Here is a 23,536-nt window from a genome sequence, read left to right on the forward strand (position 1 = left end):
TTAAACAGGCAGTGACGATGATAAAACACCTTCTCATTGCCTGTCATCCCCTTTTTATTCTTTTCTGTGTCCTTAAGGGCTGTGTGGTTCCAGAAACATTCATATCAGTAAGCCTGTCATTTCTGCATGCCATTCCGCTTCTCTTGGTGTTTCACGGCAGGGTGGGGGTGTGATCGGCCGCCCGCCAGCTCCTCTGTGCAGTTCCGGCTTCGAGGGGCCATCAGCCCGCTTCTCCCCATCGATGCTCCATACTTCAGTTTGGTCATCTGCTGATCTGAGCCAAGCGTATACAGAGGTCAGGGGTCAGGACACTGCAATACATCACTGGCCGCATGCTTGTTTCTGCTTATTGACCTGCCAGGTAGTGACAGAGCAGCAAATGGCCCTGGGGCCCTTCCCTTCAAAGACAAGTCAGCATAGACTGTCGTCCCCTGGATCTTTCAGGGGGGGGGGGGGGGTTCCTTTTCCATACTTGCCCACCATTCCCCCAGTGTCTGAAAACATGTTGCGCTGGCAGAAGGTGAGAGCAGGTTGATCCTGCTGAGGTCATAGAACAGATACGCCCACCGCCAGCTTGATCTCTGGTGTGCTGGGGATTCTGGGTAACACAGACAGCGCTGCTCCTAAAAATCAGAAGGAGCTGTCATGTGTTCAGTCATAGCAGGTGCTGTCACATGTTCAGTCATGACGTTCCAGTCCAGCTGGTTCGGTCATCGCAGCCATCCTCAGCGTTCCTGTCGGGTACTATCGTCCTGGCAGCAGGCGCTGTCATTAGACGTTCAGTCTCAGTGTTCCTGTCACTGCATGTTCAGTCATAACCGGTGCTGTCACATGCGGGTTCCAGTCGTAGCGGGTCAGGCACAGTGGCTAGGTCATCGCATTTTCCTGTCATAGCAGATTGCTCAAAGCAGTTGTCAGCGTGGTCTGCAGCCTGTCATAGCGGTTCTGTCACAGTGGGTTCATCACAGTGGTTCCTGGTCACAGCATTTTCCCGTGTAGGTTTCATTCATAGCATTCCCCGTTTGTAGCTTTTGGTTCGTAGCGATTTTCCTGTGTAGCTTTTAATCATAGCGTAATTTCCTGCTGCAGCATTTTCCCTTGTAGCCCAAGTTTTCCTGTTTTAGCTGTCATTCATAGCATTTCCTGTCGTAGCTTTTCATTCATAGCGATTTTCCTGTCGCAGCATTTTCCCCTTGTAGCATTTCCTGCCGTAGCGATTTCCTGTCGCAGCATTTTCCTGTGTAGCTTTCATTCATAGCATTTCCTGTCGTAGCTTTGTTCTGTAGTAGCATTTTCGTTCGTAGTATTCCTGTCGCAACATTTCGTTCGCAGCATTTGTGTTAGCTAGTGCTCACATCCACGGATCCTTAGGGGCTGAGGTTTTGTTTTCAATTGATTGTCGTCCCACAATCTTCTCACCCATAACATGCGTCATACGATGCACATTCATTTCATTACACTTGTACGACTACCCACCACGGTCTGTGGGTACACTAGCCCTGAGGGTTTCAGTTTTGCTACCTGTCTGTTTTCTGTCATAGCCTTTCATTCATAGCATTCCTGTTAGCTATTGCTCACATCCAGGGTCTGTCATGTCTATGGATTTGTACGGGCTGAGGTTTCGTTTTAAATTGATTGTCATCCCACAATCTTCTTGCCCATATACCATACGTCATACATGCACGTTCACCATTACTACTACCCACCACGGTCTGTGTGTACATCAGTCCTGAGTGTTCGTTTTTAATTACCTGTCTTTGCACGGCAGGTTGCTCGGGCTCGCTCACTGCATAATTAGGGTAGTGTCATTAGGTTCACATTCACGTGCTGTTGGCTTGTCATTTCTGCACTTACATCCTCACATTTGTCAGATACATAGGGGTGTTGTCTGTTCTCATTTCTCCAGTTTGCGTTTCCTCAGTTCAGCACATGACGTGTTACAGAAGCGGCAAATTCGCATTCATCTCTCCAACGCCGCATGGGGGTTCAGTGCATGGTAGCACCCCATCAGGTAGGAGTGGAACCATACCAAACTTTTTGCTGAGTTTTATCACTGGTGTACCCCTTTCCTAGCCTCAGCTGGGGGGCAGTATTTTTTAGGCTATTCCAAACCCAGTCCCAACCTCTTCCATCCACCAGCACAGCACGTTTCTATGCATGATTTTTAACCCAGATTCATGCAGTACTTAATGCGCTCTCAACGTCCATGCTACAATTGTTAGACAGAATGAAGGGGATCATAGCCCACTCAGCTAGAGCGGAGGTGTTAGCTGCAACCCCTCCTGCTCTTCAGGGTGCCTGCAGGTGATGTTGGAATTTCTAACATTGGCATGTGGAACTGGGGGCTAGCCTGGTCAATCTGGCCAATGGTTCTTTATCCAGAGTATTCCAAGGGCTTCTACCAAAGTTTCATAAGTTCACCTCTCTGGCTGTCGCTGCATATTGCCTCTGGAATTTGGCCATCTGCCAACACTATCAAGTATCTATCAGGTGACCAGCATTTCAGGCCCTACAAACTCCCGTCTGTCCATTTTTGTAGCTCACCCTCTCTAAGCCATCATAAAGGGTAGTCAGGGATGTTCTTTGGCATGGCTACCAGTTACGGGACAGGTTTTCGTGGTGTTTCAGTCTTCCCGTCTCCTACCCATGGCACAGTTACCAGTTAGTGCTCTAGGCAGTTCCCTTTACTACGTTTAAAACTCCCCCATGATTAGAATAGAGGGACAAGCAAGGGGGTTGTGGTCTCATTACCGTACCACAGTAACAGCGTTGGATTAAAGGATACATCCTTTTCTACAATATTCCTCTGGTCAGCTCTTTCTGCCTTCCTCATGCATCCTCTCACTACGAACAGTTAGTTCCCATACAGGTATACCTTCCATATTAGGCTCAAATCCTAAACCCTTTTCTGGATGTTCGTCGGGATCCGAGGCAACTTTGTGGGTCCCGAACAGGGGGTCCCTTCTTTTATCAGGTACATGGGGCGCTGGAGATCCTCCTGTTTTAGCAGTTACATACGTAAGCCCCATTTGTAGTCATCCAGGCTTTCGCCATTTCTGGCCCTTAGTTGTAGCTTTCACATCACACCTACTTTGTGTCTTTTTGCCCTCTTTGAGGCTAGGTTCACACTGCTGCAGTGCAAATTTACCGCGAATTTCAGGAGTTGGATATAGCTGCGATTGATAGTCTAGCCAATGGAATCATAATGTAAAAAAAAAAAAGGGTCTTAACTTCCTGTGTACTTCCTGGTTTTTGTGGAGAGTAGTGTGGTGGAATTCGCACATATGTGAACCATCAATGCGATTCAAGAACGATTTACATTGATGTCTATGGAGACTAAATTCGCAACGCAGTAAACTCGCACAGGACCTTTTTTTCACGCAGGTTATATTCGCAACGCGTCGATGTGAACGGCACTAATGTTAATCTATGTAATTTAAATGACTTGCGAATTTGAGCGATCGCAACGGCTCAAATTCGCAATAGAATTCGCAGCAGTGTGAACCTAGCCTTAGGCATGCTGACCAGCTAGGCCAAGGCACACCTCAGGTCTTGGTAGTTAGAATTATTGCATTTCCAAGTGAAGACTGACTAAAAGTTAAAAGGCTGGGCGCAGGCTAGCCTGGATTTGTAGGAGTCTGAGGGGTATATATATCCCTCCATCAGAACCTTCGTCGGATCATTTCTGAGTTCCCACCACCCATTCCCCCATTCTTTCCATTATTTCATTTGCATTTCGTTCATATTCATTCAGGGTATGACCTCTTTTAGGCATACTGACCAGCTAGGCCAAGGCACAGCTCAGGTCTTGGTAGTTAGGATTATCGCATTTCCAAGTAAAGACTGACTACAAATGTGTTCCAGTAATAGGGCATTCTAGATCTCTTATATGGCCAGAGAGTCATGAAAGGCTGTCTCAAACTTTATGCAATCCCTCTGTTGAGAAAGTAGAAGTTGGAAGGTCATAAGGAAGCATAGAATTTCTGAAACTTTCAAGCCATGGGTGAAGTGTCCAACACAGGTTTGTCCCACAAACAGACTAAGGACATGGCATAAGACTGTTTTCTAAGTGCCTTTGCTAATAAAAACGGCCATTCTCTTCCACCCCCATGTTGATCAAACTGACGGGGCATCCCATTTGGATTGCGGTGGTGAATTCACAGGGAGTTCTTAACCCACCCCACCCGGCAGCTACAGAACCATTCACAAAGCATGTACAGCTGACAGCCAGCTATGAAGCCACAAGCAATCACTGCCAGCTGCCCACAGTAAACATGCCAGTGCTGGCATCAGATTCTAGAAATGTTTTTCCTAATACTTGAATAGGACAACAGATTTACAGGCATATACTAAATGTATGAAAATGAATATCAACTCAAAAAAAAAAAAAAAAAAAAAAAAAAAAAAAAAAAAAAAAAAAAAAAAAAAAAACTTACATTCCACTGGAATTACCTAAGTGGAAGTTCTCCACCCCCCTCCCCACCCGCAGTCTCCCGGTAGTCTGTTATAGCACAGCGGGGAACCAGCTGTGAAGGCACAAGGAGTCATAGCAGCCGCCCCACATGCTGGTGCTGGGAACCCGAAGAACTGGTTCTGGTGAGGACAGTGTTAGACAAGTGTCATTTTATTAGAAGTCAGAAGCTACATTTAGTGCTTTAACTCAAGTCTCAGTATTACGCTTAAAGATTAAGAAGTTGGAGATCAGTTTAGTAATGCCAAACAGTGCCAAATTTCTTAATGCTCTTACTTTAATGCACTAGGGTCCTGGATTGGATCTCCAGCAAAGTACAGCAAATGAATGTTAAGGTCCTCCAACACATACAATTTTATTATAAATAAATGAACAGAGAAGACGGCTTGGGTAAGAAGACTTCTGAAAATGACATCTCCCACCTGTGGCTTCTTTCGTGGACGACCTCTACCACGCTTGGCAGTCTCCTCCGTAGAAGTCCCCTTTGCTGCTGCCTTAGCCTTTGAGTCGCTCATTTTGAAATATCTGCAGAAAACCAATGCAATCATAGGCCAATTAAAAGCATACTTTCGTAGAAAGTTAAATTAAATGCACCAGGAACTAATTTTTCAAACACATAAAACAAAAAAAAAAAAAAAAAGTTTCATGAATTATATTATTCAGGATTTATATAGCGCCAACAATTTATGTAGTGCTTTACAACTTGAGGTTAGACAGTACAAATACAATACATTTTAATACAGTAGGAATCAGAGGGCCTTGCTTCTTAGCGCTGGTTCACACAGGGGCAACACGACTTACAGCGCGACTTAGCAAGGCGACTTCAGCGCGACTTCAGCGCGACTTGGGGCGACTTACGGGGCGACTTCAAGTCGCCTCCAAGACAGGCGACTTTCCAGTGGCCAATCAAACTACAATCCGCTCTGGGGGAGGGAGGGGTTTGCTTGAAAAAAACATCTTCTCTTCCTGTGAAGTCGCTTCACTATAGACCACGATCCGACTTGTAGGCGACTTCCATTGAAATCAATGGGTACAAGTCGCCTACAAGTCGCCTTGAAGTAGTACAGGGACCTTTTCTGAAGTCGGAGCGACTTCAGTAGCGTACATATAGACGGCTCTCATTCACTTACATGGACTTTCAGATGTCAAGCGACTTGGGGCGACTTGAGGTCTGATAAGTCGGATCCCAAGTCGCGGTAGTGTGAACCGGCACTTAGAGCTTACAATCTAAGAGGGAAGGTCAAGAGATACAAGAGGTAACAACTGTGGGCGATGTGCTGATTGAGAAGATAAATGTACAGTTGTTAGGTGGGGGCCAGATAGGTTTCTCTGAAGAGACGAGTTTTCAGAGATCTGAAAGTAGATAAAGTAGGAGAAAAAACAGACAGACAAATTGGGGTAGAGCATTCCAGAGGATGGGAGAGGCTCTGGAGAAGTCCTGAAAGCGAGCATGGGATGAGGCGACAAGGGAGTTTGAGAGCAGGAGGTCTTGGGAGGAGCAAAGAGAACGATTAGGTTGGTATTTTGAGACTAAGTTAGTGATGTAGCTGGGAGACAGGTTGTGGATGGCTTTGTAAGTTATAGTTAGTATCTTGAATTTAATTTGGGGGCTACGTGGCAGCCAATGGAGGGAATGGCAGAGGGGTATAGCAGAGGGGTATAGCAGACACTGAGCGGTTTGTGAGGTGGATGAGCCTGGCAGCAGCGTTCATGATGGACTGAAGAGGGATAGCCTATTTAGAGGTAAACCAATGAGGAGGGAGTTGCAGTAGTCGAGGAGGGATATGACCAGGGAGTGTATTAGACGCTTTGTGGCGACATTGGTTAGGAAGGGGCACATCTTGGAGATGTTCCGTAGGTTGAGGCGGCAAATTTTGGATAGCGATAGGATGTGGGGTCGAAAGGTTAGTTCAGAGTCCAGGATTACACCTAGGACCTTGGCGTGGGGGGACAAGTTGCTAGTTGAACCGTTGATATTGACAGAGAAATCAGGGGAAGTGGCACCTGAGGGAGGAAATATCATGAGCTCGGTTTTTGATAGGTTGAGTTTGAGGAAGTGATGTGACATCCAGGCTGAAAATATGTCTGCTAGTAAGTTGGTAATGCGTGAGGAGACAGATGGAGAGATAGATTTGGGTGTCATCAGCGTAGAGATGATATTTAAAGCCGTGGGGGGGGGGGGGCAATCAACTGACCCAGGGAGGTGGTGTAGATTGAGAAAAGGAGAGGTCCGAGAACAGAACCTTGGGGACCCCAATGGAGAAAAGAAGAGGAAAGGAGGAAGTAGAGTTGTGACACTGAAGGAGCGGTGGGATATGTAGGATAAGAAGTAGAGGTCGACCGATGCCGATATTTAGAATTCGCGGTGGCCGATATATGATGCCGATTTTTTTTGGGCCGATATATTAGGCCGATTTTTTTTTTTTTTCCCTTCATCTCATAAAATCTAACAGTTAGACCCCTTTTACAATGGGGTGTTTTTCAGGCGCTTTTGGGCTAAAAATATCACCTGTAAAACAGCTCCCCTGCAGTCTGTGTAAAAGCTCGAGTGCTTTCACACTGAGGCGATGCGCTGGCAGGATGTTAAAAAAAAAGTCCTGCAAGCGGCATCTTTGGAGCGGTGTGTGCCACCACTCCTGCCCATTGAAATGAAAGCACACAGCTGCCGAAGCGCCTACAAAGCGTTTCGGCAGCAGCGCTTCAGGGGCGCATTTAACTCCTTCCTCGGCCGCTAGCTGGGTTATAAGCGCCCCGCTAGCAGCCGAATAGCGCCGCTAAAACTAACAGCGTTTTACCATCAACGCATGCCCGCTCCAGTGTGAAAGCAGCCTTAAGTAATACAGAAAATTTTTTACATTTAAACATTAAACAAAACAAACCTCCAATCAGTTCACTTGTATGTATAATTTAGATAAAAAAAACAACTATATCTTAAATATTAAATACACAAAAACAGGTAATCAAAACTTTCGGACGAAAAAAAAAAAAAAAAGGGGCCAACTTTACTGCTTTTTTTTTTTATTTCATTAGTGTATTTTTAAAAAAAAAAAAAAATTGCGTTTGAAAGACCGCTGCGCAAATACCGTGTGACATAAAATATTGCAACAACCGCCATTTTATTCCCTAGGGTCTCTGCTAAAAAAAAAAATATATAAAATGTTTGGGGGTTCTAAGTGATTTTCTAGCAGAAAATACAGGATTTTTACTTGTAAGCAACAAGTGTCAGAAAAGATTTAGTCTTTAAATGGTTAAACTGAGAACTCCTCCACACTTTCAGTCTATTGATAAAAAAACCTGAAGAGATACAATGTATCTTCTTATCAGACTTGGCAGGCTGCCCAGAGGAGGAGAGAAGAAAACTTCAGACAACTTGCACTGACTTCTATTACAGAAGTCACTTGCAAGTCCCGCAGAAGTTATAATCGGCTTTTTATCAGCACAATCGGCCGATGCCGATTAAGTAAAAAAGCCAAATATCGGCCGATATATCGGTCGACCGATAAGAACCAGCAAAGAGTACAATCACGAAGACCAAAGGAGTGGAGTTTGAGGAGGGGGTGGTCCACTGTGTCAAAGGCAGCAGAGAGATCCAGGAGAAGTAGTACAGAATAGTGTCCACTGGTTTTAGCAGTTAGTAGGTCATTTGAGAGTTTACGGAGAGCAGTTTCCGCGGAGTGTTGAGGGCGAAATCTGGACTGAAGGGGATCAAGAAGTTTATTCATGGTCAAATGGTCGCTTAGTCGGTTGTAGACCAGTCTTTCAAGAAGTTTGGAGGAGAAGGCGAGTAAGGAGATGGGATGTAGGTTATTAAGATTGGTGGGGTCCACTGAGGGCTTTTTAAGTATGGGGGTGACTAGCGCATGTTTTAGAGAGTTTGGGAAGATGCCACAAGAGAGAGGGAGAGGTTGAAAATTTTAGTTAGAGAGTGTAGAATTGAGTCAGAGGGTGAGCGTAGCATTTGCGAGGGAGCAGGTGGTTAGATGAGTGTTAGATAAAAGTTTAGCAACCTCATTAATAGTAGCAGGGTTGAATGGGGGAAGTAATGATTGCATCTGTGGACATGGGGTGTTGCACGGGTGAGGTTTTTGCGCATTGGAGATCTCCTCATGAATTGTATCAATGTTAGTCTTGAAGTGATTGGCGATCTCCTGGGCAGTGAGTGAGTTGGTGGGTGGAGGCAGTGGAGGACAGAGTAGAGTGTTGAAGGTAGAATTAAACAAAACAGTAAAGTTAGCCCAATTATTTTGTATAATGTGAAAAATTGTTACGTCGAGTAAATAGATACCAAACATGTCTAACTTTAACCGGTTCCCGACCGGCTCATGCAGATATACTGCAGCAGAACTAACATGGGTGCCCGGCGGTTATCGTGCCTGCCGGGCACGGAAATCGGCTCCGGGGACACGTGCAGGGCACGTGCCTGCTGTCACGTCTTACAGGAGCGACGTACAACTACGGCGATTTGCCTAGCCGAGCCAACCTGCCGCAGTATAACTGCAGCAGCTGGTCTGCTAGTGGTTAAGGAACCACACCTGTCATTTTTTTTTGGTGGGGGGCCTCAGCATAGGGATACGGTTCTGACCTTGAACTACCCTGTGCACTAATTATTGGTCTACCTGGGTGTCTTTATACGTGTTTGAGTATAGTTCCACTGTTTGAGTATAGACCCCTTTCACACTGGAGTTAGTTTTTAAGGCTCTTTAGCACTAAAAAAAGCGCCTGTAAACTGCCTCATCTGCAGTTCCGGTGTAAAAGCCCGAGTGCTTTCACACTGGGGCGCTGACAGGACATTAACAACCTCAATATAGTGCATTTTCACCCCCTTCCTGCCCAAGCCATTTTTCAGCTTTCAGCGCTGTCACACTTTGAATGACAATTGTGCGGTCATGCAACACTGTACCCAGATGAAATTGTTATTTTTTTTCCCCACAAATAGAGCTTTCTTTTGGTGGTATTTGATCCTCTCTGCGGTTTTTAATTTTTTGCACTATAAACAAAAGAGTGACAAGTTTGAAAAAAAAAAAAAAAGCAATTTTTTTTACTAAAATAAATATTTTTGGTAAAGGAAAAAAAAAAAAAAAAAAAAAAAAAAAATCGCAATAAGTGTATATTAATTGGTTTGCGCAAAAGTCATAGTGTCTACAAAATGGGGATAGATTTATAGCATTTTTATTTATTTTTTTTACTAGTAATGGCGGCGATCTGCAATTTTGATCATTACTGATATATCGGCGGACATATGACACTTGACACATTTTTGGGACCATTCACATTTATACAGCGATCCGTGCTATAAAAATGCATTGATTACTGTAGAAATGTGACTGGCAGGGAAGGAGTTAACACTAGGGGGTGATCGAGGGGTTAATTATGTTCCTAGGGAATGTTTCTAACTGTAGGGGGAGGGGACCGATCGGTGTTCCTCTGTACTGGGAACACACCATCAGTCTCCTCTCCTCTGACAGGATCCTGGATGTGTGTGTACACACACAGATCCACGGTCCTGCTGTGTTACCAGGCAATTGTGGGTGCCCAGCGGACATCGCGGCCTGCTGGGCACGCACACCGAGTCCCCAGTGACACAGCGGGTGCACGCAATTGCAGCCGGTGCACGCGCACCCCCTGGTGGGCCGAGGTCATATGACACCCTCCCAGAACGAGAACCGCGCCACCTGGCTGTCATATGACAGCCAGTGGGCGGCAAGCAATTAAAAAAGTCCTGCAAGCAGCATCTTTGGGGTGCTTTAGGAGCAGTGTATACATAGCTTCTAAAGCACCCCTGCCCATTGAACAATGGGCAGCGCCGTCGATGTGCCTGCCAAAAGCTCCTCGGCGGAACTTTTAACCCTTTATTCAGCCACTAGCTGGGGTTAAAAAGGCCATACTAGCGGCCAAAAAGCACCTCTAAAACAACGGTAAAGCACCACTAGTCCTGCAAGCGGCATCTTTGCAGCACTTTAGGAGCGGTGTATACACTGCTCCTATAGCACCCCTGCCCATTAAAATCAATGGGCAGCACCCCTTTATTCGGCCACTATTGGGGTTTAAAGTGCCTCAAATGGTAAGGTTAGCGGTGCTTTACTGCCAACGCCTCAGTGTGAAAGTGCCCTTAGTGTTGAGGCTAAAGGTCATTTTTAGCCTGCTTTCACATCTCAGCAGAACAAAATTTATAGTGATTGTGAAGAGTTTTACAAGCTTTTTGCAAGCGTTTGCTTCCTGGGAAGAAGACAGCAATTCTAGAATAGAAGGAATTTTAGCCATGCAAACACGTGTCTTGCTTTTACCGGTGCACACATTTAAGTCTATGGGGGCAAAAAAACACCTGAATATGCTTAAAAAGCTTATGTACTTTGCATATAAAGAATGAGATTCTGCAAACATTGAACACAGGTGGCTACTCACTCCACACAGGTGCCAGAGAACACTTTGCATGTTCTCAATGAATGCAAAGCGTTCCCAGTTGGACATGGTGGAACAGCAATGTCACGATCTCCACCTTGTCCAGAGAAATGTGTGCATTTCACTGAGCAAATTGCATAGTATAAGCTTTTTTTTTTTACGTAGGCAGCTGTGGCCCAACAGACCACCATTTACAGCAATTTGAAACTTTGTGATTATAAATAATCACCTTGTAAAACAACTCCGTTTAAAATAGAAATGAAAGGCAAAACATGTAGAGATATATATTGATCATTGGAGAAGAAGCTGAGTTCCCAGCACAGGTAGAGAACTGACCACGTGTGCTCATGCTTAGTATGGTCAGTTTTTAATAGGAAAGCAGAGGGACTGGCAGGAACAACCAGGGGATTTCACACAAGAGGCAGAGGCAATACAAAGAACAGGAGACCTTTTTCATACAAGTGCATGGTACAGCACAGCAGGCACATAAGGAATATAGGAATATGAAACATTGGGGGTAACAAAATGGCTTTTTTGCACTGTTCCATTGGTTCAGCTTGGACTAGTGCAAGTTTATGCCACACCTGTGGGATCCCTGTAGAAGACAAATCGCTGTAATAGGCACCATTACGACAGTGATTGCCATGCACAGCGAGTGAAACCTTATGCTCACAGCAGGGTAGCCATTCAGCACAGGACCCAGAATCTAGCAGCTATAACGGTCCTACCAAGTGATTTCCAGCTTCTATAGGGATTCCACAGATATATCACATAAATAGTACTCACATTGGTCCAATTTAACTGAGGAAACTGGGAACACATACCTAAACTTCAGATTTAGGCTACATTCACATGGCCAATAAGGGTCTGTTCACACAGAGCAGTTACTTGTGTTTCTCCCTCAAGGATAGATGAAGCCAATGATGCACAGAAAGCAGTAGTTTTGGGTGTCATGTTAAGACCAGAATGTAGTGTTTGATGGAGAGCTGTGCGACATTCTACAATATGCTTGCATAATATCACACCTCTCTGGATGGCTCTGCATAACACACCATGCTGCTGTGCAGTGAGAAATCAAGGGTCACTTTGTGCACTTCAAAGTTAGAATAAAAAGGGAACAGTGTGATGCAATAAAATGTAAATGAGAGCCAGACACAGTGCTGCTGTCTCAGCCAATGAGGGGAGTCCCGGACACCCTCAGGTATTAGCGGAACTCCACCCAAAAGTGGAAGCTCCGCTTGTTCGCACCCTGCCACATTTGGCACTTTTTTGGGGGCGAGCCGACACCGGTAAAAATCAAGTACCCGCTCCCACTTCCGGGTAAAATATCTGCATGATTGTGGTCATTTACAGAATTTACAGCCCCTCCTCCGGGAGACACACAGGTTCCAGAAGACAGCGGGACCGTTCAGAAAACGCAGCGCAACTCGCACAGTAGGAAACAGGCTGTGAAGTCGCAAGGCTTCACTTTCTGTTTCCCTTAGTGAAGATGCTGATGCCTGCACTCAAAGCCGATAAGCGAATCGGCTAGGGGTGCCGACATTGCGGGATACCTGGACAGGCAAGTGTCCTTATAACAAAAGTCGGCAGATACATTATTTGTAGCTGCTGACCTAATTTTTTTTTTTTAATACAGGCTCAACTTTAGACCCCTTTCACACTGAGGCGCTTTTCACACTAAAAGCACCTGAAAACTGCTTACCTTTAATATCAATGGATCCCTTCACACTGGGGTAGTGCAAAACGTCATGCAAGGACCATGTTTAGAGCGCTTAAAAAAAGCGCCTGAAAAACACCCGTCAGGGTTTCTTATTAGGTTTTGCTTATGTTTAATTGATCAGGGTCTCTGATCATATTGGATAATGCATCCTTGTTTCAACAATTTTCTAATGAATATTTGGGCATAAACTTCTGTATGATGTTTTAAAATTGTAATAAAAACTATTGGAAAAAAAACGCCCGTCCACTGAAATGAATGGGAAGCACTTCAAAAGCGCTTCAAAATGGTTCTTTTGAATCACGCGACCATAAAAATAAAACTGCACAGCCAACTCCACAAACACACCTGACATTTTATGGGCAGTTTTCAAGTGCCTCTGTGACAGGGATCTTAATGCATAGATTTCATTAAGATAGCAAAACCTCCAGCCTTTACAACCACCTTAAAGCTAAGCACACTTTTTCGTGCAACCGTACGGGTTGCACGAAAAAAAAAAAAAAAAAAAAAAAAAAAAAAGCACACCCACACATGATCAGCTAGGTCGGAGCCACTGTACTAACCATGCAAGGTTAGTCTGACAATCTCCCCTGCTGAGTGGTTGTGCTCTGACAAGGGGGCGGCCCCCCGCCAGAACACTCCAATCTGCGCTCTGTGCCATTAGAAGAGATCGCTGATTGGGAGTCGGACGGCTGCAGGTTTTACAGCATGCACGTCCGACATGAAGAAGAAAAAAAAAAAAAACCCTGAGATTCTGTGTATGTCAGTCTGTCGAGCGTGCATGCTGGAAGACCAGCAGCTGACTTCCGATCAGCGATCTCATCCAATGGCAGAGAGCGCTGATAAAAGTGTAATGGCAGGGGGGCAGTCTCCCTGTCAGAACACAACAGCTCAGCAGGGGCGATCGTTGGACTAACCTCGCATGGTTAGTACCGTGGCTCCGACCAAGCTGACAGGTTTTTTTTTCTGTGCAACCTGTGCGGATGCACGAAAAAAAACAAAACCAAAAAAAAAGACTGTAGTGTGTACTTGGCTATAAAGTGGTAGTAAAAGGCAGAAGGTTTTTCTATCTTAATGAACTCTATGCATTAAGACCCCTTTCGCACTGAGGTGCTTGAAAACTGCCCATAAAAATGTTAGCTGTTTTTGCAATGCTTTGGTGGCGTTATCTGCACACTTTTTTTATGGTCACGTGAACCATTTAAGGGCCTTTTGAAGTGCTTCCCATTCATGTCAATGGACAGAGGCTTTTTTGTTCCCAATAGTTTTATTACCATTTTAAATCATATAGAAGTTTATGCCCAAATATTCATTAGAATATTGTTGAAACAAGGATGCATCATCCAATATGATCAGAGACCCTGATCAATTAAACAAAAAAAAAAAAAAATTCCGACAGGGGTATTTGACCCCTGCGCTTTAACCCCATGCCGTCCGCCTGCTGTTTTCACGGCGGCAGAATGGCTCCCCTGCGCGAATCCCCGTAAGGCAGCCGCTTAAAGGGGTATAGGAGGCGTACCCGCCACGGTACTGAGGAGCCGATGTGCATGCCCGGCGGCCGCCATGCCCGCTGGGCACACGCGATTGCTCCTGACAGAGCCAGAATGAGGATGTGTGTGTGTGTGTGTGTAAACACATAGATCCACATCCTGTCAGGGGAGAGGAGACAGATCGTGTGTTCCTAGTTTATAGGAACACCGATCAGTCTCCTCCCCTAGGCAGTCACATTCCCCACACCATTTGAAAATACTGAGGGAACACAATTAACCCTTCCCAGTGACATTTATACAGTAATTAGTAGCTATTTTTAGCTCTGATCGCTGTATATATCAATGGTCCCAAAAAAAGTGTTTGCCGCAATAAATCGCAGTCCCAAAATATTAGAGAAAATATATATCCCTTATTTTGTAGACGCTATAACTTTTGCACAAAGCAATCATACGCTTATTGCAATTTTTTTTACCAAAAATATGTATAAGATTACATATCAGCCTAAACCAAGGAAAAATTATTTTTTTAAATTTAGGGATATTATAGCAAAAAAATAGTTTGTTTTTCAAAATTGTTGATAGCAAAAAAAAAAAAAAAAAAACACAAAAAAAACCACACGCAGTGGTGATCAAATACCACCAAAAGAAAGCTCTATTTGTGGGGAAAAAAAGGACATCAATTTTGTTTGGGTACAACGTTCCACAACTGCGAATTGTCAGTTAAAGCAACGCAGTGCCGTATCTCAATAAAAATGGCGCAGTCAGGAAGGGAGAAAATCCTGACGTAGGTAAGCGCTCCAAAGATGCTGCTTGCAGGACTTTTTGACTTTTTTCCAGTGTGAAAGGATCCATTGATATTAGTGGGAAGCAGTTTTCATGCGGTTTTCGTTTCTCCCAAACTCCAGGCAGGCAATTCTGTGGTTGGGATTCAAACCGGGAACCCTAGTGCTATCAGGTGAAAGCGTTAATTACTAAGGCCTCATGCCCACGGACGTTTTTAAAAACGAGCTGTAAAGCTAGTACCGACGCCTGGCAAAAGACGTAACGTGATTTTTACCGCGTTTTGCATTAGCGTTTATGCACGTTAGCTAGTGTTTTTTTTTTTTTAAGAATACATCTCTTGGCTATACTGCACTCCTAAATTATCCACAATGCCACAGAAAAAAAGCCGGAGCTCAAAAACGGCGATGCAGCGTTTTTTACAGCTCTAGCGCCAGACCTCAGAGTGCCCTGGTTTTTTTTTTTCCGCAGCTTAAAAACGCCATGGTAGGCATGAGGCCATAGGCTAACATGGAGAGGCGTTTTTAAGCTGCAAAAAAAGGCTCATAAAAGCGGCTGTATAAACGTCCTAAGGCCTAAAAGGGCAGCACAGTGGCGTAGTGGATAGCACTTTTGCCTAGCAGTAAGAAGGGTCACTGGTTCGAATCCCAACCACGACACTACCTGCCTGGAGTTTGCATGTTCTCCCTGTGTCTGCGTGAGTTTCCTCCGGGTACTCCGGTTTCCTCCCACTCCAAAGACATGCTGGTAGGTTAATTGGATCCTGTCTAAATTGTCCCTAATATGTATGAATGTGAGTTAGGAACCTTAGATTGTAAGCACTGATGTGAATGTACAATGTATATGTAAAAGCGCTGCGTAAATTGATGGCGCTATATAACTAATAATAAAAGAAGGTCGGGAAACATTTGCCAGTTACATAGAATTCAGTAAAAACACTGCTGAAATTCTATGTAACTGGCAAACGTTTCCCGACCTTCTTTAGTGGTTAGCGCTTTTACCTGACAGCACTAGGGTTCTCAGTTTGAATCCCAACCACAGAATTATCTTCCTGGAGTTTAGGAGAGATAAAAAGAAAAAAAAAAAAAAAGGGAGAAGCTCCAGGCCGGTCCTAGTGCAACATTACAAAAGGCAAATTCCAATATAAAATGTGCTCAGCAGGTGCCTAGAGTTTGCATGCTCCCCCTGCATGGGTTTCCTCCCACACTCCCCAAAAACAAGTTGGTAGGTTAATAAGCCCTAGTATGTATATGAAGGGACCTTAGATAGTAAGCTCCTTGAGGGCAGGGACTGATGTGAAAAATAAAAATTTACATTATATAAAAATTGACGTTCTGTAACTACTTTTTTTTTTTTTTTTTTGCACAAAGCATAGGGCAGCCCGTTTAAACAGAAGAGCCTGCGAAGTCGCTCACTAGGCATTTTACCATGTTCCTAGTTGAAATTTGGGTCGCCATTAATTCACGACACTGCGATACGTCTTTTCCACGTGATCCAGGAACGCACAGGTGTGAATCGGGCCTCATGCCCTAACATGTAATCAGGGCCTACACATGCTAGAAGTCACAAGAAAAAAAAACTCATTCCTCATACAAGTGCTGAAACATGCCTCCAAATCACCCATTACATGTGAATGAGGGAGAAAGTGACATAGCAAGGCAGATTTAGTGAGGATTCCCAAAGCAGCACACAGAATAAAAGCAGCTATGTAGGTCATTGACTAAACAAGCAGCACAGTCCCAGGTGTAAGTTGCCATCAGAGCCACCATTAGCGCCTCATTCATCGTGTTCCACCCCAGCACATGGACACAGCACGACCTCGTGTCCTCTCCCCCATCCACAGGCACCTTGCAGCGCAGCCCCGACCACCATCTCCACCGCATACATACAATGGAGCCATACAAAGCCACACACACGGCCTATAGAAGAGACAGAAAAAGAAATACATACCCTTATTTTTTCCTGTAGGAAAGGACAATTACCCCCACCCCTCCCCCGCTCCTATATTTATACTATCAGCCCAGATTAAAGGCTTGGGAGGGCGTGTTTGTACCCCGCCGATGTCATCTGGTGGGAGGGGGGAACTACAATTCATAGGGAAGAAAGGCGTGGCCGCTTAACCCTTCCAGAGCCCATCGTTATTGTTAGCGCCCAGCTCTTCCCTCTCCGTGTGTTACATCCTCCCATGATGGAGGCCAGCCCAGGTGTCTGCCGAGCAGACCGCACGAAGACACGCCCACCTCACAACAAGCATGGGGGCGGGAAACTGCAGCTAAATAAAATACAATAATAGAAATGGAAGGTGTGGAGTCCGTGCATTTCATCTGATAGCTTATGCCAGCGTTCCTTCCACTTTCAATGCACAGATTTTAACATTTTTTGTTACCCTTTTCTATCGTTTCTATAGAATAGGTAGGATTTTGAATATCTCAATAAAAATGACTGAAGCAGAAAGTCGTGTGAGGAGAGAGAGAGGGAGGGAGGGAGCGAGCGCTCATGGCGGTGAAGTGGTTAAAGGAGGATGCCCTTCTCCTCAGCGCCTCACACACAAGGCAGGCATGGAGCTGAGGTAGAACACCAACACGTGTGCCACTTTCCAATACAAAGGGGGCTTCCCTCTCTCCTTCCACTTTCCAATACAAAGGGGGCTTCCCTCTCTCCCTCCACTTTCCAATACAAAGGGGGCTTCCCTCTCTCCTTCCACTTTCCAATACAAAGGGGGCTTCCCTCTCTCCTTCCACTTTCCAATACAAAGGGGGCTTCCCTCCCTTCACTTTCCAATACAAAGGGGCTTCCCTCTCTCCCTCCGCTTTCCAATACAAAGGGGGCTTCCCTCTCTCCCTCCGCTTTCCAATACAAAGGGGGCTTCCCTCTTTCCAATACAAAGGGGGCTTCCCTCTTTCCCTCCGCTTTCCAATACAAAGGGGGCTTCCCTCTTTCCCTCCGCTTTCCAATACAAAGGGGGCTTCCCTCTTTCCCTCCGCTTTCCAATACAAAAGGGGCTTCCCTCCCTCCGCTTTCCAATACAAAGGGGGCTTCCCTCTCTCCCTCCGCTTTCCAATACAAAGGGGGCTTCCCTCTCTCCCTCCGCTTTCCAATACAAAGGGGGCTTCCCTCGCTCCCTCCGCTTTCCAATACAAAGGGGGCTTCCCTCGCTCCCTCCGCTTTCCAATACAAAGGGGGCTTCCCTCGCTCCCTCCGCTTTCCAATACAAAGGGGGCTTCCCTCGCTCCCTCCGCTTTCCAATACAAAGGGGGCTTCCCTCTCTCCCTCCACTTTCCAATACAAAGGGGGCTCCCCTCTCTCCCTCCACTTTCCAATACAAAGGGGGCTTCCCTCTCTCCTTCTACTTTTCAATACAAAGGGGGGTTCCCTCCCTCCACTTTCCAATACAAAGGGGGGTTCCCTCCCTCCACTTTCCAATACAAAGGGGGCTTCCCTCTCTCCCTCCACTTTCCAATACAAAGGGGGCTCCCCTCTCTCCCTCCACTTTCCAATACAAAGGGGGCTCCCCTCTCTCCTTCTACTTTTCAATACAAAGGGGGGTTCCCTCCCTCCACTTTCCAATACAAAGGGGGCTTCCCTCTCTCCCTCCACTTTCCAATACAAAGGGGGCTTCCCTCTCTCCCTCCACTTTCCAATACAAAGGGGGCTTCCCTCGCTCCCTCCACTTTCCAATACAAAGGGGGCTTCCCTCGCTCCCTCCACTTTCCAATACAAAGGGGGCTCCCCTCTCTCCAATACAAAGGGGGCTCCCCTCTCTCCCTCCACTTTCCAATACAAAGGGGGCTTCCCTCTCTCCTTCTACTTTTCAATACAAAGGGGGGTTCCCTCCCTCCACTTTCCAATACAAAGGGGGGTTCCCTCCCTCCACTTTCCAATACAAAGGGGGGTTCCCTCCCTCCACTCTCCAATACAAAGGGGGGTTCCCTCCCTCCACTTTCCAATACAAAGGGGGGTTCCCTCCCTCCACTCTCCAATACAAAGGGGGCTTCCCTCTCTCCCTCCACTTTCCAATACAAAGGGGGCTTCCCTCTCCCACTCCACTTTCCAATACAAAGGGGGCTTCCCTCTCTCTCTCCCTCCACTTTCCAATACAAAGGGGGCTTCCCTCTCTCTCTCTCCCTCCACTTTCCAATACAAAGGGGGCTTCCCTCTCTCTCTCCCTCCACTTTCCAATACAAAGGGGGCTTCCCTCTCTCTCTCCCTCCACTTTACAATACAAAGGGGGCTTCCCTCTCTCCACTTTCCAATACAAAGGGGGCTTCCCTCTCTCCACTTTCCAATACAAAGGGGGCTTCCCTCTCTCTCTCCCTCCACTTTCCAATACAAAGGGGGCTTCCCTCTCTCTCTCCCTCCACTTTACAATACAAAGGGGGCTTCCCTCTCTCCACTTTCCAATACAAAGGGGGCTTCCCTCTCTCCCTCCACTTTCCAATACAAAGGGGGCTTCCCTCTCTCCACTTTCCAATACAAAGGGGGCTTCCCTCCCTTCCTCCCCCACTGCATACATCACAAATGCAGTAATGTCCACTTTACACTTTTTTTTTTGGGCGGTTTCAGTCACAAAAACCTTCATGAGGGCAATGCAACCTACCACTAGCTCAGTCTATTAAACTGGAAGCAACTGACACTGTTGCTGTGTTTTTTTTTTTTTAAAAAGGTATTTTTACTTTGCATACAAATTGCTACTATGAGTCCCAAAACTGTACCAAAGCAGCAATACCAATACAAATAGACACCAGAGATGAGCTCATGGGTCCTCCAAACTCATCTCCGGTCAAACTCTGAATTTGTGCTCTTTTTTTACTCCAATAAGCTGCGGGGGCAGAAATGCCCCAATCCGCAGTTTGTTGAGAGTAAAAAAAAAAAAAAAAAAAGGGAGTAGCTCAGTTTCAGGGTATTGGCAATATTTTTATAGCCTAGGCCATCTTTATGTAGAGCAACAATTATTTTTTTCAGATCCTCAGAGTTCTTTGCCATGAGGTGCCATGTTGAACTTCCAATGACCAGTATGAGAGAGTGAGAGCGATAACACCAAATTTAACACACCTGCTCCCCATTCACACCTGAGACCTTGTAACACTAACAAGTGGAGGGAAAATGGCTAATGGTCCCAATTTGGACATTTTCACTTAGGGATGTACTCAATTTTGTTGCCAGCAGTTTGGCCATTAACCACTACACATCCATGCTATGGCCAAATGACGGCCACAGCGCGGACCTGAATTCCCGGGAAAAAACAGAGAGGTGATAAGGGCGCTCTGGTGGAGGTGGGTAGCTGGTCAGAGGGATGATAGTGATGAGATGGCACTTCTGGCAGCACTTTGGTTAGAGGAGAAGCAACTCTGAAGATATAAAAAAGGAAAAGAAAGGCGCCTCTAAGTGCAGTATGTAAAATTTAATAGAGTGCACAAAGGGTTAAAAGCACTTACAAGATTGTTGAGTGTTAAAAGACATGATAAAATCAGGAGTCCTCATCTGTGGCATGTGTCCATCCTCAGCACGGTGGTAGAGAGCAGTGTAGAGCCGTCCAGCAGCTGTAAAGCGTTCTCATGCATGTTGGAAAGAGGAGGCAGCAGGGAAGCCTGTATTCATTGCGGGACACACAAGGCTGATGGTGTCAGTGTAGAGAAGGGGGTGGTAACGCGTTTCGGAGCATGTGCGGCTCCTTCGTCAGACCTACGCCCACACTCCTCAAGCTGGCTTATAAATGGTGAGGGGGAGGAGCAAGAGGAGGAGTGTGGGCAGATACTAAATACACAATGATAAGGGAAGTGACAGATGTATTATGAGGACGGCCAAGATGACCGTGCACTCGCAAAATGGATTATTAACGTCACTGCTATATACAATGAAGTCCTGAAGGAATTTGACACAGGGGTACAGGGCACAGATGGCAGTGGTTAAATTAACCACTTGCCGACCGCTGCACGACTATATACGTCGACAGAGCGGCACGGGCAGGCAAAAGGACTTACATGTACGTCCTTGCCTGCCCGCGGGTGGGGGGTCCGATCGGACCCCCCCCCGGTGCCTGCGGCGGTCGGCAAATGTCCCCCGGCGATCGGTGGTGAGGGGGAGGCCATCCATTCGTGGCCCCCCCCTCGCGATCGCTCCCAGCCAATGGGATCATTTCCCTGCCTCTGTATTGTACACAGAGGCAGAGGAAATGATGTCATCTCTCCTCGGCTCGGTATTTTCCGTTCCGGGCCGAGGAGAGAAGACTGTACTGTGAGTTACACAAACACACACACACAGTAGAACATGCCAGGCACACAAAACACCCCGATCCCCCCCCAATCACCCCCCCCCCCCCTGTCACAAACTGACACCAGCAGGTTTTTTTTTTTTTTTTTTTCTGATTACTGTATTGGTGTCAGTTTGTGACAGTTACAGTGTCAGGGCAGTTAGTGTTAGGCCCCCTGTAGGTCTAGGGTACCCCCCTAACCCCCCCTAATAAAGTTTTAACCCCTTGATCACCCCCTGTCACCAGTGTCGCTAAGCGATCATTTTTCTGATCGCTGTATTAGTGTCGCTGGTGACGCTAGTTAGTGAGGTAAATATTTAGGTTCGCCGTCAGCATTTTATAGCGACAGGGACCCCCATATACTACCTAATAAATGTTTTAACCCCTTGATTGCCCCCTAGTTAACCCTTTCACCACTGATCACCGTATAAGTGTTACGGGTGACGCTGGTTAGTTTGTTTATTTTTTATAGTGTCAGGGCACCCGCCGTTTATTACCGAATAAAGATTTAGCCCCCTGATCGCCCGGCGGTGATATGCGTCGCCCCAGGCAGCGTCAGATTAGCGCCAGTACTGCTAACACCCACGCACGCAGCATACGCCTCCCTTAGTGGTATAGTATCTGTACGGATCAATATCTGATCCGATCAGATCTATACTAGCGTCCCCAGCAGTTTAGGGTTCCCAAAAACACAGTGTTAGCGGGATCAGCCCAGATACCTGCTAGCACCTGCGTTTTGCCCCTCCGCCCGGCTCGGCCCAGCCCACCCAAGTGCAGTATCGATCGATCACGGTCACTTACAAAACACTAAACGCATAACTGCAGCGTTCGCAGAGTCAGGCCTGATCCCTGCGATCGCTAACAGTTTTTTTGGTAGCGTTTTGGTGAAATGGCAAGCACCAGCCCCAGGCAGCGTCAGGTTAGTGCCAGTAGCGCTAACACCCACGCACCGTACACCTCCCTTAGTGGTATAGTATCTGAACGCATCAATATCTGATCCGATCAGATCTATACTAGCGTCCCCAGCAGTTTAGGATTCCCAAAAACGCAGTGTTAGCGGGATCAGCCCAGATACCTGCTAGCACCTGCGTTTTGCCCCTCCGCCCGGCCCAGCCCAGCCCACCCAAGTGCAGTATCAATCGATCACTGTCACTTAAAAAAACACTAAACGCATAACTGCAGCGTTCGCAGAGTCAGGCCTGATCCCTGCGATCGCTAACAGTTTTTTTGGTAGCGTTTTGGTGAACTGGCAAGCACCAGCCCCAGGCAGCGTCAGGTTAGTGCCAGTAGCGCTAACACCCACGCACGCACCATACACCTCCCTTAGTGGTATAGTATCTGAACTGATCAATATCTGATCCGATCAGATCTATACTGGCATCCCCAGCAGTTTAGGGTTCCCAAAAACGCAGTGTTAGTGGGATCAGCCCAGATACCTGCTAGCACCTGCGTTTTGCCCCTCCGCCCGGCCCAGCCCAGCCCACCCAAGTGCAGTATCGATCGATCACTGTCACTTACAAAACACTAAACGCATAACTGCAGCGTTCGCAGAGTCAGGCCTGATCCCTGCGATCGTTAACAGTTTTTTTGGTAGCGTTTTGGTGAACTGGCAAGCCCCAGCGGCCTAGTACACCCCGGTCATAGTCAAACCAGCACTGCAGTAACACTTGGTGACGTGGCGAGTCCCATAAGTGCAGTTCAAGCTGGTGAGGTGGCAAGCACAAGTAGTGTCCCGCTGCCACCAAGAAGACAAACACAGGCCCGTCGTGCCCATAATGCCCTTCCTGCTGCATTCGCCAATCCTAATTGGGAACCCACCACTTCTGCAGCGCCCGTACTTCCCCCATTCACATCCCCAACCAAATGCAGTCGGCTGCATGAGAGGCATTTTCTTTATGTCCTCCCGAGTACCCCTACCCAACGAACCCCCCCAAAAAAGATGTGTCTGCAGTAAGCGCGGATATAGGCGTGACACCCGCTATTATTGTCCCTCCTGTCCTGACAATCCTGGTCTTTGCATTGGTGAATGTTTTGAACGCTACCATTCACTAGCTGAGTATTAGCGTAGGGTACAGCATTGCACAGACTAGGCACACTTTCACAGGGTCTCCCAAGATGCCATCGCATTTTGAGAGACCCGAACCTGGAACCGGTTACCGTTATAAAAGTTACAGTTACAAAAAAAGTGTAAAAAAAAAAAACACAAACAAAAATATAAAATAAAAAATAATAGTTGTCGTTTTATTGTTCTCTCTCTACTCTCTCTCTCTCTCTATTCTCTCTATTGTTGTGCTCTTTTTTACTGTATTCTATTCTGCAATGTTTTATTGTTATTATGTTTTATCATGTTTGCTTTTCAGGTATGCAATTTTTTATACTTTACCGTTTACTGTGCTTTATTGTTAGCCATATTTTTGTCTTCAGGTACA

At 46.3% G+C, this 23,536-nt stretch overlaps 1 protein-coding gene across 6 annotated transcripts in view; it reads right to left on the minus strand.

Moving 5' to 3' along the window:
* HMGA1 (high mobility group AT-hook 1) overlaps positions 1 to 17,111 on the minus strand; it is a 41,797-nt gene extending 24,686 nt beyond the window's left edge. For 2 of the 6 annotated variants that reach the window (XM_073616039.1, XM_073616037.1), the window contains exons 1-2: positions 16,808 to 17,111; positions 4,894 to 4,996 (exon numbers count right to left, since the gene is read on the minus strand). In XM_073616039.1, the coding sequence (XP_073472140.1) occupies positions 4,894 to 4,986 (93 nt within the window). In that variant the 5' untranslated portion in view covers positions 4,987 to 4,996; positions 16,808 to 17,111. Of the gene's footprint in view, positions 1 to 4,747; positions 4,997 to 16,284; positions 16,414 to 16,807 lie in introns of all 6 variants that reach the window. The other 4 variants (XM_073616036.1, XM_073616034.1, XM_073616038.1 and 1 more) reach the window with 3 other exon arrangements.
* Positions 17,112 to 23,536: the final 6,425 nt, after the last annotated feature.

The sequence above is a fragment of the Aquarana catesbeiana genome, linkage group LG02 (genome assembly GCF_042186555.1).
Source record: "Aquarana catesbeiana isolate 2022-GZ linkage group LG02, ASM4218655v1, whole genome shotgun sequence".
NCBI classification, from domain to species: Eukaryota; Metazoa; Chordata; class Amphibia; order Anura; family Ranidae; genus Aquarana; species Aquarana catesbeiana.